Genomic DNA, 19,444 nt, shown 5'->3' with positions numbered 1-19,444 from the left:
AATAATACACATTCAGATAATACAACCTCCATTAGGAATTTGACAGTTGAAAGATGAATGAAGTGTCATCATCACAGTGAGCTATTCTCCAGCATCTCCAGTGCACCAAAATGGAAATGTCATGGATATGGTCGACTTTGACAGATTTAATAAAGACAGCAGTTTCTATTGTTTCATCATGAAAACAATCGTTGTTGAAAAGATGTTTTTTGATGTGTCTATTCCCCACATTGCACTTCTAAGATCTTATGTGGACTCCGGTCCACGTTGCACTAGAGAGTTTGATGGGAAGTGAGCTCTGTCTGTGCGCCAGCTGCAGTGTCTTTGATCCCATGTGCTGGAGGTGTTGGCACAGATCTCGCTGCCACCCCCTCTGCATGCCCCACACTCTGTGTGCTCTGACGCCTGCTATTGCTAAAACATAACTGCACCGATTAACTGCAAGGCATCTTTCAGCTGAATTTGTATTTCCACCCTGCCATATGGTAGTTGAGAGTTAATTCACAATTAGCTTCGAGTTTTTGTTTTCTTTATTTGAAAAAATGTGTAAGAATTACATAAATGTTCATTTAGAGTTAAAAATAAATGCCTCCAATGCTCAAAGGAGGTACATCTCTGTACCACCAAACACAATATGACTCCAAAACATGTTTGGAGTCATTGACATACTGTAGTATTGTATTCATCATCCAATAATTCATACTTTAAATTTATTTGAACAGATAACTGATGCTTCATTTACATTTGACAGACAGTTTAACATTTTAAACAGATTTGCTAAAGAGACATTACACAAGCTGCCAGGTTAACACCATCCTCATGACCAAGTCATCTGTAATGTCAGTAAGGACACAATATACATGTAGGACTTAGTTTCCTTTCAAAAAGATACCATTTTAGTTTGTGCAACATACAAAGAACAGATTATTTTTTATTTTATTGTATTTTTTTATTTGTATTATTCGCCGAGGTACTTCATTTACACAACGGTAGTTTTGTGATATTTCTTCTATTTGTTTGGCAGTTAAACAAGGTGCATACAAGTGAACACAAAACAATGATCTCTGTGTGAGACAGTTGAGGTATTGAATGATTTTATTTTCTGTTCCACATGAGAGGTCTGTCAAAAGTGAAAATTCATCAAGGCAATTATAAGCAATTTAGTATAACGTTCACTCTCTTTGATGAAGACGCAATGAGGACAAATACAGAACAACGGCAACAGATTATCTCATTTAAAAGCGTGCACATAATAGAAGGTTATTTGATTTTAGGCCATTTCAAAATCAAACTGTAATTCAAGATTATACAGTGAGTAAGAAAAACAAAAAGCACTTAAGACATGATGTGAAATTAAGACATGATGTGAAATTAAGACATGATGTGAAATTAAGACATGATGTGAAATTAAGACATGATGTGAAATTAAGTCATCGTTAACCTAGATAGATAGATAGATAGATAGATAGATAGATAGATAGATAGATAGATAGATAGATAGATAGATAGATAGATAGATAGATAGATAGATAGATAGATAGATCATATTAATTTAGTCTAGAATATGGACAAGCTGCTATATATTTATGTAAAAAGTACAGGTACAGAGTAAAAGGCCACTGTGGTCAATGCAGCATCTTGCAGCAATTTACATTTCACCAGCAACAAAAGTATGAATTTCCCTCTAAACTTGTACATTTTAATAATAAGTTTCCTCATGCTTATTGTTAAACTTGTGCACTCTCTCTAATACCATTTTGTAGGCAACAGCATGACACTTTATGGCTGCTATGATATGCTATATCCCACTTTGGGTCCAATCGCTTCCAGCTGCACATACATTGTGTGATATATAACATCCAGGCCATCATGTCATGAACACAACTGGCACTGTGTCTCACTATGAAGAGAAAACAATGGCAATCCTAAAACATATGGGTAAATATAAGTATCTGTATTGGTGATGTCAAATGTTTAATTTTGGTTAATGGTCTATAATAATAATAAAAACATTAAACCATGTGATCAGTCAGAGAATAGGTTCTGTGTCATTCCAGTTGACAAATGCATCGTTCCACCTGAAACAAAAACAAAGAGTTTAAGGCATTTAGAGCTGACCCAGGTGCATACTGCAGGATTCTTTAGAACTTCAAGCTGTATTAAGGAATGCCATTTACATGCAAGGAATTTAAGAACACATTTTATGGTTGTTGTTTTTTAGGATCTGCAGACATCACTGTGCACATGGTTGTAAGCGAGTGTGCTTGAAACGCTAATAACATCCTTACCTTGTTCGGATACAGTGCTCTAGTGGAGGAATGAGATCAGTGTCGACATCTCCACAGCTCGGGGCCGATTGGCCAACAGCTAAAAATACAAACACTCAATTAGCATTTTCAGTTAAAACAAACAATTAGTGCAAACAGCAAAATAACTAAGCAATTCTCAAGCATCAACACAACAAGGACCCAGATCATTTACATTGGCAGGAAAACAAGATCACATCATATTCACTGAAATTATTTCCCTAATGCACATTTGTGTGCAGTGTGAGAGGTCACTCCCTGGGGAGAGGGGAGGATAAGAAACAAAAACACAAGCGATGTGACATACAGACAGTGAGGCGGATTTCCTCCTGTTGATTGGCCAGTCCATCATAATAGTAGAGGTCAAACTCCAGGCCTTTGTCCTGATTGGTCAACAGCTCCCTCTGCAGGCCAAACAGCACGCTGAAGTGGCTTTCACTGCACACCACCCAAATAGGGAAGCGGGGAGTCTTTAAGTAAACTCCTACCTTAGATAGAAGAAAGCAGAACACAACAGAGCAAAGTAATCTACAGTATGTAATACCAGGACTCCGTCGCCAAAGCAGCTAAATTGTATTCAGCATTTAAAATGTTATTATTTTTTAAAATATCAAAAAAAAAGAAAAAAATGCCTTGCGCTCAATTGTGGGAGGAGTCAAATCTAAATTGTAACATTGTTTATGCATGCTTCCTGTTGTACTACAAATGAGAGACAGATTTCTAGGATGTAAAAGTAAGAGGATTTTGATTGTACACGTATTGTTATTTACGGTGCATGTTAATGATGTGTGGAAAGATATTTCTTTTTTGCAAAGTCCATCATTAAAGTTTGTTTAACATTCATAGCTCGACCTCCTCTCTACAGGTTCTGGTAGACGCCACCCAGGACCCGTTTTCTCTGAGTTGGTGCAACTTCTACCGTAGTATATAATTAAAGCTTGGACCTTTTACTCAATTCTAAATTGAAAATAACTTGAAGACTCCATAATTGGAAATAGCCAGGAAAAATCTGCTATTAATCACTGTTTGCTGGGAGAAAGGATTCTTACTGTCTTACTTCAGCATCAACATGCCATTGTTCTGTCTCTTAAAAACACATTTAATAACCAGCCACAACATTGACGCTGGTATTGTTTTCAGTTTTGTGTCATCATGGAAAAATGTGCTCCTGGAAACGCCTACTGTACCGCTAGAGGAGAGGAGGTTTCGAGTACTTTGCCAGGTGTTTATATTGCGGTCGCTCTTGAGAGATTTCGTCACTGCTTTAGAGTCGCAACCGTGCGAGATGAAGTCACGCAACTATACAGATGTGAAGTTGAGATCAAAATGAAGGTAGAGTTTGAAAATGGCCGTGGTCAGAGCAAAGGGCTCTGGAAGTTGCTGGGCGGGAAGTGGAGAAGGGGCAATTTCTCCCCCGACTTCACGCCCCTGGCCCGATTTAGCATTCCATCAAGCAAACAATTTAATTAACTACTATACTACAGTTTGATAACCAGAGAGCCTGTTACTTCCCATTTTTCTTTAGTTATCCTATTCTCGTGTGTGCAAAGTATTTTTGAATAAACATTTTCAGGCAGTGTATGTGTTGTTAACTATCATACAAGTCCCATTATAGTCTTGCTGTAATTATGGGCACATCTGTGGCAACAGCAGCACAGTTGAGCCCATAATTACAGCAAAGAATGCCCCCTGAGGTCTTGTGTTTTCACTTAAGTCTGACTAGTATCTGGTCTGTCAGCAGTGATGGCACCAGAGAGTCAGCTGCCAATGCCTCTCACCTTACAGATGTTATAGTGTTCGAACAGGGACAGCAGGCCGACATCACAGTTGCCTTTGACTCCCTTAAGTAGAGTCATGTTGCCATTGCCTGAATCCAACTCAATGTCATTGTCGAAGACATTAGAAACTGCTCTGCCGCAGAGCAACAGGTTGACCAGCTCCTGGTGAACACAAAGACAAAAAGCAATCTTAGTCATTTGTGCATACAGCAGTAACAATAAGTCGTATTGCTTACTGTCTTGTTTGTTGGTCATGCACAGAGATCTTCGAGAAACCTATGTCCCTAAACCAATGTCAACAAGATCAATTCCTGAACCTTCATTCAAACAAACAAACACAAAGTTTCTAGTTTCATGTCGAACCTGAGTGCAGTAGCCATGGGCTCCAATGAGTGTGTTGGTGGGCAAGTCCATATCGTCTCTTACTCTAAAGAAAATAATAAAGAGAAAGAATAATGAGGGTGATATTTCATCATCTAGCTGATAGTGACAGTCATAGAGGGAAAAAAGGCATAACGTACTTTTCAACGGATCGAGAGAGAACAGCAGATATGCTGAGCAGTATGCATCCTAACACCCCAGTCTCAAACTGTGCAAAAAGAGATTAAAAGCAAAAAAGGTTGGCAATTATTTTTACATTTCACAGGGCAAAAATAAAACTGAGAAAGTCAATATTTAGGTGTCTCGCCTGATCAATATGCCGCTCCAGAAGCAACTGCAGGTCCTCGATGTTATCCACAGTGAAACATGTTATCTAAAACAAAAGCTGGTTATAAAACTTCCACAGCAGATTTCATTTTGTTAATTGAGAATGTTGACACAGCTTCTCTTTGTTTGTTACTCGTATTTGGTGCATTCCAAAAACAAATGAACAAATGTGCAAATGCATTTATTAAATATGTAATATTACAAAAATTCAACCCGATAAAACCGGCTCATTAAAGTATTGTTTAGCAATGTTTGTCTGATGTAGTTAGAAAATACTGTATATTTGTATTATATTTTGATATAAAAGTGTAACTTTACTACACACCTTTTCAAGCACTCCTTCAGATTTGTAGTGTCCAGTTGGGGTGAAATGATTTCTCCCTGAATTTCTGTTTTTTTAAAGAGGTATGACATAAAAACACACAAAACTGTTTAAAATCAGTGCTGCACCTGAAACAGCAGATTTATCAGACATTTCTGAGATCAATGAGTGTGATGGGAATAGAAGTTTTGACCTTTAGAGGTAATGTGACCCCACACCGACCCTCAACATCTAAGCCAGGTATTCACATGCATTCAAACTGATTATATTCCGGTAATAAGATTACTTTGTATCCGTCTGGAGGTAGAGGATTAAGTGGATAATATGATCTTACATTGCAACTGTTGCTTGTTTTTCTTCGCCAGTCCTCCACAGTATTTCAGTCGCCGCTAAAACGAGACACTTTCTCCTGGTAGTGTTGGAAGGTCTTAACCTCCTGAGAACAAAGTGGCATTTGAGTGAAAAGCAGGTTGTGTGGGGTTATAATACAGTTAATACCGAATGCAGAGGTCAATACTTAACAGTGGCTACAAAGCATGCCTTGATGTGAATTAATGGCTGTAAAAAAGCATCCAAGTGATTACAATAGGGCATTCAGTGGTTAACATTATGGCTCAAAGCGCTGATTTGAGGGATAACGTACTGAAGGCCTATATTTCTGCTTTCAGTGTTTTCAAACAGCAGTTTCTTTAGAACAAAGGCTTGGAAGGATGCCAGAACTCCACACGGACCACCCTAGAAAATAAATACACAGGAGTGCAGAATACCACATATCAATAAATCAGATAGAAATCAGTTTTCAGGATTACTGACATTTAGCAGGATGGCACAGTTAAGACAACCTTTTTCTGCACAATTCCGTATCTCAGGTCATGTGTTTCTGAGAATGTCAAACCCTGATTTCTCCATTCAACACTGAAACAATTTAGGGTGGAACCGAGAAGAACAGTTTTCAATTCCTGGAGAAAAACAAAAACAGAAAACAAACAGAAAATGAAAAGGCAAGCACAGAAACTCCACAGCATTTCTTACGAAACACTGGTGTACATCACCAACCGTGGCGGTGTGTTGGTCCATTGGGTAGCCTGCATAGCTGGGCTCTGCGACGGTTTGCTGAAAGAACACTTTGGAGAGTTCTCTCAGATCGTCATCATCATCGATGTCATCTGTAAGTTGATGAACAACACCATCAGCTTTGACAGATACAAGGCAACAAGTAAAAAGAAAAAGAAAAAAGGCAAAGACCAACAGATGCGGCCTCTTTTCTTACAGTACTAACCTAAAACCATCTCAGACACATCCAAATCAGCCACATTTGGCCTGGTCAAAGACTTCACTCTAAGAAACAGACACAATGTACATAAACTTATGAAGAAAACTTGGTAGGAAAATAATTTCAACAGTAAAAAATGTAACTACTACTAACTACGGTTAGCAGCTTAAAGTCATTTACTTTGTAGTCTTCCGAATGTCTAGTCGCACTTTTTCAAAGCTGTTTTCCCTCTGCATTCTTTCTGGTGCACTCCATAACTCCCATTGTCCTTCTACGCAGTCAGCTGAGCTTATTTCAGTTTGATGTTCGCCAGCCACAAAAACTCCATCCCTAGACTTCCTGTTTTCTTCGTCTTTTCCGAGCAGCGTCTGGGGCCCTTCGAGCCTTCGATTCTGCCTTTTTTTGGTTGATTCCTAAAAGGAAAAACATAAGTGATGGAACAGGGTATGATGAATGTGAGTAATATGATGAGTATGGGATCAATATGTTTCTAACAACTGCATCAGTAGTCCAGTACCTGAGGTGTGCTAGCTATTGGTCCAGCCATCATGCCACGTCTAGTTCGATTAGCTCTGCTCCTTTGGGTGCTCTCAGTGATGGCCTTTTTGTCTGGTTCTGTTCTGATGAAGTGTTCATTATTGTTGAGGGAAGCCACCAGAGGCTGGCCTTTTTGTTCTTGTAAGTCGCAAGACCAGAAACCTGTTTGATTTTGACTGGACAGTGTGTCTGTTTCAGGGAATAATGACGTATATATAGGCTTAGAAGAGCAGATGTCTCCTATATTAGACCTGTAAGAGAGGTAAATCCCATATATTTAAACCAATTTTCAAAATGTCAAAATAGCACAAAATACTGAATCAAATATACGAAACTTGAAATACCTTAATTTGACGTGTTTGCTAATAACAACAGATGTTGCGCTCTGCTCTGTCTTTGTGTCATTCATCACTGTTGGTGGATAATTAGCTCCTGCAGAACCAATGGAGCTCATAGTTTGAGCAAACTGTGCAGGATCACTATCATTGTTAAGGCCCTCGATGTGATGCTTTACAATAATCTCCAGTAATGTTTTCAGGGGAGAGTTCTGGGCCTGCAACAACAGAGAAGTCAGCAACAGACTTAGAAAAACAAAATGTTATTCACATCACAGCAGCCAACCTCCGACTGAAAGACTTACTTTATTATTTCTATAGAGACCGTCCATGTGTAGAATCTGCCTCAGGTGTGATCTGTTGTTGATACTGGCCTCTGTGCGTGGGTGCTCCTCGTCCATACAGGCAATCGTCCTTTTGAGTCCCTGCGTATCAACAAGTGTTTTACATCATATTCTGTGACACTGAAAAGAGATAGGTCGGATCTTGGTTGTATGAGCTAGGCTACTTATCCAAAGTCAGTGAATTACTTACATTACGTTGCGGTCGGCACGCCCCCAGACAGGAGTATGGCCACGGGAGCAAAGCAATATATTGCAATGGACGGGGCAGCACCAATACGTATTTAAGCGAATTTAAAGAAAGGCTCACCTAATTTAGATTGTTTCCCTTTCCGATGGGGAATGGAACATCTTATCTATGCTCTCTTCAAAGCCACCAGACTTCTTTGACAAAAACTGTGATTTTACCTTGCAGAGTTGCTGGTCAAACTGCTGCCTGATCGGTTGGTTTATTTGTGTTGTTGTTGTTGTTGTTGTGTGACTTTGGTGTTTAAAAGAGGTTAGTTAAGTCACACAATAACACAAAAAGATCGAGGCAGCGGTAGACCAGCAACGTCCATGTTCTCCATCCATCCATCGTCTACCGCTTATCCGGGGTCAGGTCGCGGGGGCAGCAGCTCCAGTAAGGAACCCCAATCTTCCCTTCTCCGGGCCACATCCTCCAGCTCCGACTGGGGGATCCCGAGGCGTTCCCAGGCCAGTGAGGAGAAATAATCTCTCCACCGAGTCCTGGGTCTTCCCCGGGGTCTTCTCCCAGCTGGACGTGCCTGGAACACCTCCCTAGGGAGGCGCCCAGGTGGCATCCTTACTAGATGCCCGAACCACCTCAACCGGCTCCTTTCAACGTAAAAGAGCAGCGGCTCTACTCCGAGTCTCTCACGGATGGCTGAGCTTCTCACCCTATCTCTAAGGGAGACGCCAGCCACCCGTCTGAGAAAACCCATTTTGGCCGCTTGTACCCGCGATCTCGTTCCTTCGGTCATGACCCAGCCTTCATGACCATAGGTGAGGGTAGGAACGAAGATCGACCAGATTGACAGTTTTGCCTTCTGGCTCAGCTCTCTTTTCATCATAATGGTGCGGTAAAGTGACTGTAATACCGCCCCCGCTACTCCGATTCTCCGGCCAATCTCTCGCTCCATCGTCCCCTCACTCACAAACAAGACCCCAAGGTACTTGAACTCCTTCACTTGGGGTAATGGCTCATTCCCTACCCGGAGTAGGCATTCCACTGGTTTCCTGCTGAGAGCCATGGCCTCAGATTTTGAGGTGCTGATCCTCATCCCAACCGCTTCACACTCGGCTGCGAACCGATCCAGTGACTGTTGAAGGTCACAGACCGATGATGCCATAAGGACCACATCATCTGCAAAGAGCAGCGATGAGATCCTCAGGTCACCGAACTGCAACCCCTCTCCTCCACGACTACGCCTCGATATCCTGTCCATGAAAATCACGAACAGGATTGGTGATAAAGCGCAGCCCTGCCGGAGGCCAACATTCACTGGGAACGAGTCCGACTTACTGCCGAGTATCCGGACACAACTCTCGCTTTGGGAGTACAGGGATTGGATGGCCCTCAGAAGTGACCCCCTCACCCCATACTCCCGCAGCACCTCCCACAGTATCTTTCTCCAGATCCACAAAACACAGGCCCCCCCCCCCCAGGATCCTTGCGAGAGTCAAGAGTCCATGTTCTGCCAGCTAAAATTACTGTTTTTGTCAATGGAATCTGGCTTTGAAGAGAGGAAATGTAGCAATTTAAAGCGGTAAAAATGATCTCAGTATAGCATAGACTTGAACTGATATTCTTTTTTTTGTTGTTGGTGAAACTGGCTGTTTATCCAAACTGGGGGCGTACCGACTACCATTTACTGTACTGACTATGGATAAATCATACAACCCTACTTCAAAATATCTGAAGTATCCCATGGCCATGTTTGTGACTGTCATTAAAAAATAGTAACGTGTTGGTAGCAGCTATGATATGTGACCACCACCCTTCCTAACCAGGGTCATATGGTGTATGTTGTGACAGCAGAAGCTGGTTTCAGAGTCAAATCTCAGTCTGGAGTTTGTGGCACAGAATCTGACGAATCACAGATTTCAGTGCAACACCTGAATAAGCCAAACTACCATTGGGTGCTAACACTAGCTTTGGGGGCTAACACTAGCTAGCTGTGGTAACGGTTTGCCGTCCTGAGCAAGTTCACCACCAGACTTTATTAGCTAACTTACCTTTCGATTCAGAAATTCCCGTACAACGGACGAAGACACCTCTTCAACTGAAACGGTCATAGTGATGGACGTGTCCCGGCTGTGATGGCCTTCTTCTAACATATAAACTCAACACGAAGCTGCTCTGACAGTAGCCTTTAGCCAACCGTCTAGTGAACCATAACAAAACCTGGATCTCTCAGAGACCGTCCATATGCGCTACAAATGTGTGAAACTGCGCGTGTCTTTCAGAGCTGTTGTCTGGCAATGTACGTTACCATGGCGATGCCATGCGTAATACATTCTTCTTCTTCTTCTTCTTCTTCTATAGGTTTTAACGGCAGCTTGCATTCTTAATGTTGCTCTACTGCCATCTTCTGGAGTTAGTTAACTCCTACAGTGTCCAGTATGTCAGACTTTACGAAGCTGTTCAATACAGTATGAACTCTGTCGCCTCCAACTTCTCATTCTCTCAAGTTAAAGTTAATTACAACTTCATCAGGAAAATGCATCATATGAAAACAACATAAACACATACATAGGATTTGCAATAGGGCTATCAAGATAATTAACTATTATTTTCATTATTGATTAATCTGCTGATTATTTTCTAGATTTATCGATTAATTGTTTGGTCTATAAAATGTCAGAAAGAAGTCAAAAGTCTTCATCCCACTTTCTCAAAGTCCAAGGTGATGTCTTTAAATGTCTTGTTTTGTCAGTCCAAAACCCAAAGATATTCAGTGTAATATGATATAAATGCTCCATATTTGAGAGGGTAAAAGTATCATTCTCTAAAATTTTGCATGAAAAATAATTTTAGCGATTAATTGATTATCAAAGTAGACGGCGATAATTTTTCTGTTAATCGACTAATGCGTTGCAGCTCTAATTGGCAGTTTGATATATTTTTGTAATGGTTTTGCAGAAATGTTATTTGTAATACATGTGTACTGTATGTCCCAATGCATGACATGCGGTTCCTTTAGTCACTATGATAAAATCTCCCCATACCTGCTGTTCCTGGGGCTTGTCTCTCATGGCCACTTCAGGTTTGTGTGAATACAAGGAAGATAGATTTCTGGGTTTTACTCACTTTAACCCTTTAAGCAACAGTAAAGTCAAATGTACAATGTGATCAGGCATTAGGCAGCAGTTATTCAAGTCTTCCCCATGCAACAGTAAAAGACACCACACAAATTCTGTTGTTTTTGTTCATTTTATTAAAACATTTTCATTTATAATATACGACAAATATTCAGGCTAGCCTATATTTATTTTTCATTATCAAACCATGAATCGGTCACCTACTGTCCAGCACAACTGAATTATGACAACTGTATCAAGAGTATAACATTTAACTCAAAAAGAAAAAGGGGGGTTGGTGCATGAAAAATCAATATATTAATCTTTTTTTTTTTTTTTAGATTGCTGCTGTTTAAAAACATTTAATCTGGACCTATAGAGCTTCAGTAAAAATCAGGACATACATCAGTTCTAATTGTTTTGTTCCTGCAATATCGTTGTCGGCAGATCTTCAATGTGGATATCCAATTAAGTGATTATTTAAGTGATATTACCCCACGATATAATACCAGGCAAGTATCACAATACCATTTACTAACATGGCAAAGAGTACAGAAAATTGATTAATATTGCTGAAGTTGTTAAACAGGAGTAAAATACCAAAGCCAGATTTGTTACTGATATTCCCATTCCTTGTTCTTTAAAATTAGTGCACGAGAACGTCTTACTTTTTACATTTTAATGCCTGAAACATAATGTTTGCATGTATGGACTATAAAGTGTGATATTTACAATACTATGATACTTTAAAATTGCTGTTTTCACAAATATCGTAAGGGGCCCCGCAGCAAAGATAACCCTTGGCATGGGAACAAGAATTGTGTCTGTTTTGGCACAAGTATCATCCTATTCTACAGGGAGTGCAGCTTTACAAACGTAAACAACATGTTGCATTTTTTTTTTGTGTGTGTTGTGTATCCCTCCCTTAGGAATGCCAAGCATACTGCTATTTTCTTCCCTCCGCTGTTTGACCATACTATGAGGGACGAAGTTTTACAAAAGGAGTGAGAGACAACAGGGAAAGTTTCCTGAACGTGGAAGGGCATCAGTAGTCATAAGCTGCAAGAAAGAAACAGAAGAGCAGTTATCCACATCTGCCTGAGATCACGAGGAAGAAGAGCATGCGATCCACTTCATGGAGAGAGAGGTTGAAATCCAGATAGGAGGCATCATGCGGGCATGCAATCACACCAAGGTGGTCTTACTTTCTATTGTGAGGATGCAGGTACTTGCTGCTGTGCCTCTGCTGTTCACAGCCTTGCACATGTACTCTCCCTCGTCCTCTGGGAAGGTCTCTGGCAGGTAGAGGCAGGACGTCTCTCCTCTCTCTATATACTGATAGTCCTCACAGTCCTGGAGCATCTCTCCCTCGAACCACCAGGTCACCTCCGGCTTGGGCTCTCCGGTGATCTTAACGGTGAACCGAACTGGCTCCGAGTCCACAACTGATTGGTTTTTAAGGGGCTTCTTAAACCACGGAGCCCCCGATCTGGCATGATCCTCCTCATCTTCATAGGCCGCAGAGCCGTTGATGATGCTACCCTCGTCCTCCACATCGTCGTCCTTCTTCTGCAAACAGAAGACGGAAGAAAATCACAAACTGTTGCCATGGTCAAAGTGACCTTAAACCAAACTCTTGCTATGTTCTCATGCATAAGGAATGATTTTGCATATATGCTCATGAACATGGAAGATTTACTTTTTGGAGGGCAGCGTCAATCTCTTGCTGCTCAAACTGCATCCTCTGGAGCTTCTGCTCCTCTATCCTCCTCCTCTCCTCGTCCTCTCTGGCTTTGGCCATTTGTTGAAATCTGGCTTTCATATCCACTTTCTGTTTGAACGGTGACTCCTCGACCCTGGCTGCAGTTGTTTCTCCTCCCTCATCCTCCTGAAAACACAGCAGTTATAATATGTGATACAGAGATAATCCCCCTATTGATATAAAAACAATTGGGACAGCATTGTTTCCCTAATTTTAATAAATCAGACTCATAAATGTTGTTAGTGGCTTCTTGAATTACTGATCTCTTTATGGAAAATTCACATCCCTGTATTATCTTACCTCCTCGAACCTCTCAGTTTCTCTCTCTTTAATTTCATCATCAACGGCCTTCCTCCGCGCTCTCTCCATATTTATCTTTTTCTGAATTTCCTCTTCGGTCAGCTGCTTGATCTTCTCAAACTTGGACTTGAGGTTCTTGGCCTGGATGGAGCCAGTTCTCTTGAGCTTGGTCAGTTCTTCATACTCTTTGCTTACAACATCTGAGCTTTCATTCACTACATCCTGTCAGATAGAAGCCAATTTATTTTTGCATAGTTGTGAGAACTAATAAAGTAACCACAATGATGCATTTGTCGTTGCATGAAGATATCTCATGTATGATTTTATAGGAATTTAAAAGATGTAAGTACAGCATTGTCAAGCGTAATTGGCTGATAAAGTTATACGGTAACATCCGTTCCAAACTGACCTGGCCCATCTCTTCTCTGAGTTGTTCATATTCCTGCTTCTCCAGCTCCATTTTCTTTTTGCGTTCCTCCACCTTGCGACTCCTCTCAGCTTTCTCCTTCTCTTTCAGTAGCTCTTCAAAGTTCATCTCCAGTTTTCTAGGGTGCAGTGCTTCCTGAGATTCACTCTTCACCATCCCTCCTTCCTCATCCACTACCTATACACACACATACACACACACAAAGATGCTTCTGTATGGGAGTGAAGTAACTGACTGCATCAAGCCATATGTCCATAACAGAGCAAAACAACAAACAAAAGTACAACTTCTCACTCAATATTAAATAAAGCCAGCAAGCACTAAGCAGGAGCCTCTTATTGTTGCACATAACATTTAAAAACAACATGCCCCCCACCCAAAAACAACCCCATCATCATCTGTAGATCTTTGTGCCATTATCCTATGGAATACATTCATAATAGAATACTGTACGAATAACTGTTGTTTCTTCTTATGTATCTGTGAAGAAACTGTCTCAACTCCATGTGTAGACTTTTCCTGATCGAGGCCATGGCGCTTAAAGAAATCATTTTGACAAGGGAACAGCAATGCAGATGTACCATTTGAGCCCATCAGAATGATATACACCTTAATCCTCATCCGAGTCAGTGTGAAAAGTTAAAATAGGCGATGGCTTGATGTAGACCAAAAGGGTCAGAACTGATATTTGTTTATAATAACACACACATACCATGCATCAAGTGTATGTGCTGTTTGTATATGTTTTGGGCAGTGTCGTGTTTTCTTATAGCACATGTTTCCAGGGAAAGCAGCTCAGCTCAGCAGCAGCAAATTAAATCAAAGCATGAACTAAAAACGACCATGTTCTGTTAATCATCAGCAACACACACACACATATTTGTTCACTGAGCGATGGAGACTTACCATGCTCTTACGGGCCTCAGCAAAGAACCTCTTTTCCTCTTCCAGTCTCCTCTTGGCCTCCTCCTCTGCCTTCTTCTGCTCCTCCTCTCTTCTCTGCCGTTCCAGATCCTCAAAACTGGCGCATATCTTGCCGGGCTTACTGCCCTCGAGGTTCACTAAGGCCATCAGCACCTCATCGTCCTCATCTACAAGCTGAGTAATAACACAAGGTAAGCTTTGAGTATTGCAGATGAGGAGTGGCTGATGGTGTGATCATCTATTGCCAGTTTCATGTAACCGTTCAAAATGAGGCTCATCTTATTCGTCTAACAATGTTTGCACTAAGGACCGCTATCTGTATATATACACATATACACATATATATATATATATATATATATATATATATATATATATATATTATATATATATATATATTTATATATATATATATAAATATATATATAAATATATATATAAATATATATATATATATATAAATATATATATAAATATATATATATATATATATATATATATATATATATATATAAATATATATATATATATTGCTACAGCCAGCAGCAAGTTAGCTTAGCTTAGAACAAAGACTGGAAACAGCTAGCCTGGCTCTGTGCAGCAGTAACAAAACACACTTACCTCCACCTCTAAACGCTACAGCTCACTAATTAAGACAATATATCTTTGTTTGATCTGTAGGAAACCAAAGTGTAAAATTACAATTTGTGTTTCATTAGCCAGCCCATCAGCTCAGATTCAAGGAAATTGCTGAATTAATTTTGTGCAGATATGAATGCAGAATAAATAAGCTTTAGAGGTGCTGGTAGATGGATTTTGTTACCTTCAGACAGAGCCAGGCTAGCTGTTTACTCCTGTTTCCAGTGTTTATGCTAAGCTAAGCTAACTTGCTGTTGCCATATATTTATCTTGCAGATATACGTAGTGATATCAATCTTCTCATCTAACGCTCCAACAGAAAGCGAAAGAGAGCGTATTTCCCTAAATGTGTTACTTTTCCGTCATGGTAAAATCAGATCTAAAGTACATTTAACTTAGACTGATATATCCACCAGATATGTTTGTAAACTGAGATGCACTGCAAGAGAACTTCCATGATTAAAATACTTTTTCTTTAAACAGAATTTTATATTTATGTATGGGAAGCGTACTGACCATGCTCTTCCTGGCTTCAGCGAAAGCTCTTCTCTCCTCCTCCATTCGTCTCTTGTACCCCTCCTCTGCTTTCTTGCGCTCTTCTTCTACTCTCTGCCTTTCCACCTCTTCAAAGCTCAACCTCAGTTTTCCAGGCCGGTACTCCTTGTCTTCCTGAGCTGCCTGAGCGTCCTCCTCATCTTCTCCCTGATAACATGCAAACGTATTGTAACCACTTATAATAACAGTTCAAACATCAAGATTCACTATAGGCAACAAAAAAAGTATATTTGGCAGTTTATGACGTGCAAATGGAACTACTCGGTACTTAATACATCGAGTCTAATGTCTTATATTTGTTTGATATTGCTGCTTGTCAGCATCATCAGGATACAAGGATGTTGATTGAGTTTATTGCAAATATAAAGTGTTTTATCAGATTTGATGAAGTTTTGTTTACCATTCCCAGCCTGGCTTCTTCGAAAGCTTTCTTCTCATCTAGCAGGCGGCGCTTAGCTTCCTCCTCAGCCTGCTTCTTCCTGTGCTCCTGCCTTTCTTTCTCCAGCTCTTCAAATGTCATCTTCAGCTTTCCAGGAGCCACCAGCGCCCTCTCTGAAGGCTTCTCCTCTTCATCCTAAATCCAAATGAGAGTGAGAATGCAGTAGACATTGTTTAAATGTGATCCACAATCGTTAAGGTTTTAAAAAGCCCAAAACAAGATTTAATTTAACGCTAACAATAATGTTCATATCTTCAGTATTCCTACCTGAACAACCGAGCATCGCTTGGCATCCCTGAAGGAGCGTTTGTTTTCATCGTACCGCCTCTTCTTCTCTTCCTCTGCCTTCTTCATCACTTCCTCCTCTCGATTCTTCTCCATGTCTTCAAAGTTCACCTTGATTCTGCCTGGAGGTCGTGACGACTTCGATGGAACCACCCGTATCAGGATTGTGTCATCTCCTTCCTAAAAGGTGTTTGATAATATAGGATCATCCGAGGTATTACAAAGGCAGAAAGTAAAGTAACTTAGGAGTGGAAAGTAACTTAGGAGTAGTAGTACTGTATTTAAGTACAATTAAGCATATTGAGGTTCTTGTACTTGAGTGTCTCCATTGTATTGTTTGCCATTTTGTCCACAATTTCTTTTTACTTTTTATACTTTTTATACATTTTGCTGATAATTCTTTTACTTAAGCAGAATTGTAAATGCATGACTTACAGTTAACATATAATTGAGTTTCTTTTACATTGTTATATGGATACTTTGTACTGGATCTGAATACTTTTTCAACCCCTCAGGCTTGAACTCTTCTAGACGGCGTGACACACTAACTATTCAGTGGTATACACACACACACACACACACACACACACACACACACACACACACAGACTGGGAACAAGAGCATGTGGGTGGGTCAGGGCCAACGCTATTGGCCTAATGTCGCCATTTGCAATAGGTCAGGGTTTGGGTGTCAGTCTTAGATAGCAGGGTCTAATTTAGTCACAGTAAGGAGGTCGCGAGATACTTTGGTCACTGGGATGTGTGGGAAACAGTTGCCAGTCGTATGCTGTCTACACCTGGCAGCGCTGTTAGTGTGCCGTTCCAGTTGTTTCTGGAACATGAGATGCGACTAAACCTGCTACAAAACTTTGTGCCCATTTCCTCTATAATTAGTATACAGTTATTTACAGGAAACAACCAAGGAAAATATTAGAAAAATGACAAACCTATTAAAGCGTTCCAATTTTATTTCTCAACACGATGGTTTAAATGCTGTTTCAAAGCCCTCGCCAAGCTAACCAGAAATACAATTCTGGTGTAGAAATACTACATCCTGGTGAAAAATACACGGCCTAAAGAGTGTGAAATCAGCCTAAATAATGTCTAATGTTTATAATTGTAGAATGTATTTCCCGCAAATTTGCTAAAATCCTAAGATACAACATGACCTCAGTGTCCTCAGTTAGCTACAACCTTTATGTTTACTGATGGTGATGATAAAGGCAGAGTAGTAAAGACATATTCAAAATAAAAAGCTGAATATAATCTATACTGTTAACACAGAGTCCTGTTAAAGATTTTTGTATAGCATATATATACATATACAGACATGTTACCATTTGTTTCGGCTGTACTAGAGAAGAATTACAGCAAAGTAGTATCCGGTAATTGCCTTTAATTGCTTATCTGGCACAAGAATATTATGTAACCATTCCCAAGAACTGCACTGTCTAAATGAATAATAGGCCGTCTCTGTTCTGTGCTGATTGGAAATATTCATTTGATCTACATAACATAATTCTTTACCACAAGTCTTAGTAATATAACAGTAAGATTAAATAAAGGCTGTAAATTGACGACAAGTTCTCATGCTGGTCATGTCAACAATGCTACTGGTGGTTTATGACCTATATCCAGCATCTGCCAACTGTTTGGATCTCAAGTGCCACTTAAAATAACTCATCTAAGCGGCAGCTGAGGATTACCTGAATCATTACAGATACAAGAACGCTATTCTCACCAGTAAAGCGGCACTTAAACATCCATACATGCTGTCCCACTTTACAGCGAGAAAAATAAATTCAAGCCACGTTTCCTTACCTCAGCTGCTTTCTTAGCCAATTCTTTCTTTATTTTGGCTTTTTCTTTGTTGTCCTGGGCTTCCCTCTTATTTCTCTCTCCTTCCATTCTCTTCTTTTCTTCCTCTTGTCTTTGTTTTTCCATGACTGCGAACTTCCCCTTCACACTACCTGAGGATTTCACAGAGCACAAGCCTTCAGCCTCCTCTTCACCCAGATCTCTCGCTGAATATCCATCTTCCCTTTGTGTGTCTTACCTGTGATTTTGGGGACGTAGGATTTTTCTACCTTTGCTGGCTTCACCTCTTCTTCCTCATCACTGGAAGCGAGTAGTTCCTTTATCTGTGGGAGGATCAGATGGAGAGCTGTGGTGAGGTTACGGTTTAGCTGGGATCATCTCCTTTGCCACTCAGGAACCATGCTGGTCCCAGTAAGAACAAGGGCCTAATCCCTGCTAATGTCCAGGTCATGTGACCTGAAGATGGGCCTCTGATTGGGCCGTGGTGTTGTCGCACAGGCAGGAGATGAGCGTAGGTTCCCAAGCTCGGCCAACTATGGCAAGGCTGTAAACAGGAGGGTTGTTCTGTCTGATAATCCACTCACATAACACCATATCACTGCTTTTATTTCACCACAGTCGATCTAAATGAAAGCTGTCTTAACCTAGAATTAATCTCTGACATTCCCCTTTAATTTGCACACATTCTCAGTCACTAAAATAATTCCTCCACACTGTAAGTCAATATCATACACATGTATATTCTCTATCTGTTTCCTCTGATGAAATATCAAAATCAAGGACACTATATTTTCATAGCTTAATATTACATTAATTGAATTTTTTTAACATAAGTTAATAGCTCCAGCTAATTTTTATTATTTTTAATATTGATTAATCTGTCTGTTGTTTAAGGATTGGTTGATTGATTAGTCGATAAAATGCCAGAATATAGCCAAGTTCAAATGTCTTGTTTTGTTCTGACCAACAGTCCAAACCCCGTTAATATTCACCTTACAATTATATAAAACAGAGACAAGCTGCACATTTGAGAAGATGGAACCAGATATTTGCAATTTTTCCTTGAAAATGTTCAAAGAAGATGTTTCTATTGTCAAATTGTTGAAAGGTAAAAGTGTACTTAACCAATTTAGTAATGCACTCCACAGTTTAAAAATAAAAGGATCTTTCTCTGCATAGTGTTCTTCCTTGTGAAAACCTGCCGCCTACATTACCCAAAATGCAACTTGACCACTGACAGTTCTGTTAGAGATTCTCTTCAGCCCAGTTATGCTGGCAGCATAAAATTGTGTGAGCAAGGGAGTTCCCCTTTAATTTTCTGTGATTTGACTATTTGATTAATGAACTAATTGTTTCAGCAATATTTTACCTACTTTTTTCTGTAATTCTGCT

The 19,444-nt window shown here is 40.1% G+C and overlaps 2 protein-coding genes across 3 annotated transcripts in view; both read right to left on the bottom strand.

Annotated features, from left to right (window-relative positions):
• Positions 1-1,403: 1,403 nt before the first annotated feature.
• On the bottom strand, positions 1,404-10,109 carry mindy4 (MINDY lysine 48 deubiquitinase 4). The gene is made up of 18 exons (XM_029430398.1): positions 9,839-10,109; positions 7,565-7,684; positions 7,269-7,477; positions 6,905-7,175; positions 6,568-6,800; positions 6,394-6,452; positions 6,171-6,280; positions 5,957-6,073; positions 5,758-5,849; positions 5,449-5,550; positions 5,118-5,181; positions 4,773-4,838; positions 4,606-4,673; positions 4,448-4,511; positions 4,085-4,246; positions 2,614-2,794; positions 2,289-2,367; positions 1,404-2,078 (listed from the first exon to the last, which is right to left on the bottom strand). The coding sequence occupies exons 1-18, from the start codon at positions 9,938-9,940 to the stop codon at positions 2,030-2,032; spliced, it is 2,148 nt and encodes a 715-aa protein (XP_029286258.1). The 5' UTR covers positions 9,941-10,109; the 3' UTR covers positions 1,404-2,029.
• Positions 10,110-11,020: 911 nt separating this feature from the next.
• Positions 11,021-19,444, bottom strand: part of nexn (nexilin (F actin binding protein)) — an 11,839-nt gene continuing 3,415 nt past the window's right edge. Inside the window, exons 4-14 of one of the 2 annotated variants that reach the window (XM_029428874.1) lie at positions 18,291-18,375; positions 18,056-18,204; positions 16,217-16,414; positions 15,911-16,084; positions 15,472-15,657; positions 14,299-14,490; positions 13,375-13,569; positions 12,966-13,187; positions 12,603-12,791; positions 12,109-12,472; positions 11,021-11,962 (exon numbers count right to left, since the gene is read on the bottom strand). In XM_029428874.1, coding sequence (XP_029284734.1) covers positions 11,949-11,962; positions 12,109-12,472; positions 12,603-12,791; positions 12,966-13,187; positions 13,375-13,569; positions 14,299-14,490; positions 15,472-15,657; positions 15,911-16,084; positions 16,217-16,414; positions 18,056-18,204; positions 18,291-18,375 — 1,968 coding nt within the window. In that variant the 3' untranslated portion in view covers positions 11,021-11,948. Of the gene's footprint in view, positions 11,963-12,073; positions 12,473-12,602; positions 12,792-12,965; positions 13,188-13,374; positions 13,570-14,298; positions 14,491-15,471; positions 15,658-15,910; positions 16,085-16,216; positions 16,415-18,055; positions 18,205-18,290; positions 18,376-19,444 lie in introns of those variants that run through there. The other variant, XM_029428872.1, reaches the window with a different exon arrangement.

The sequence above is a fragment of the Cottoperca gobio genome, chromosome 4, assembly GCF_900634415.1.
Source record: "Cottoperca gobio chromosome 4, fCotGob3.1, whole genome shotgun sequence".
Taxonomy (NCBI): Eukaryota; Metazoa; Chordata; class Actinopteri; order Perciformes; family Bovichtidae; genus Cottoperca; species Cottoperca gobio.
This window is presented reverse-complemented; position numbering and strand designations above follow the sequence as displayed.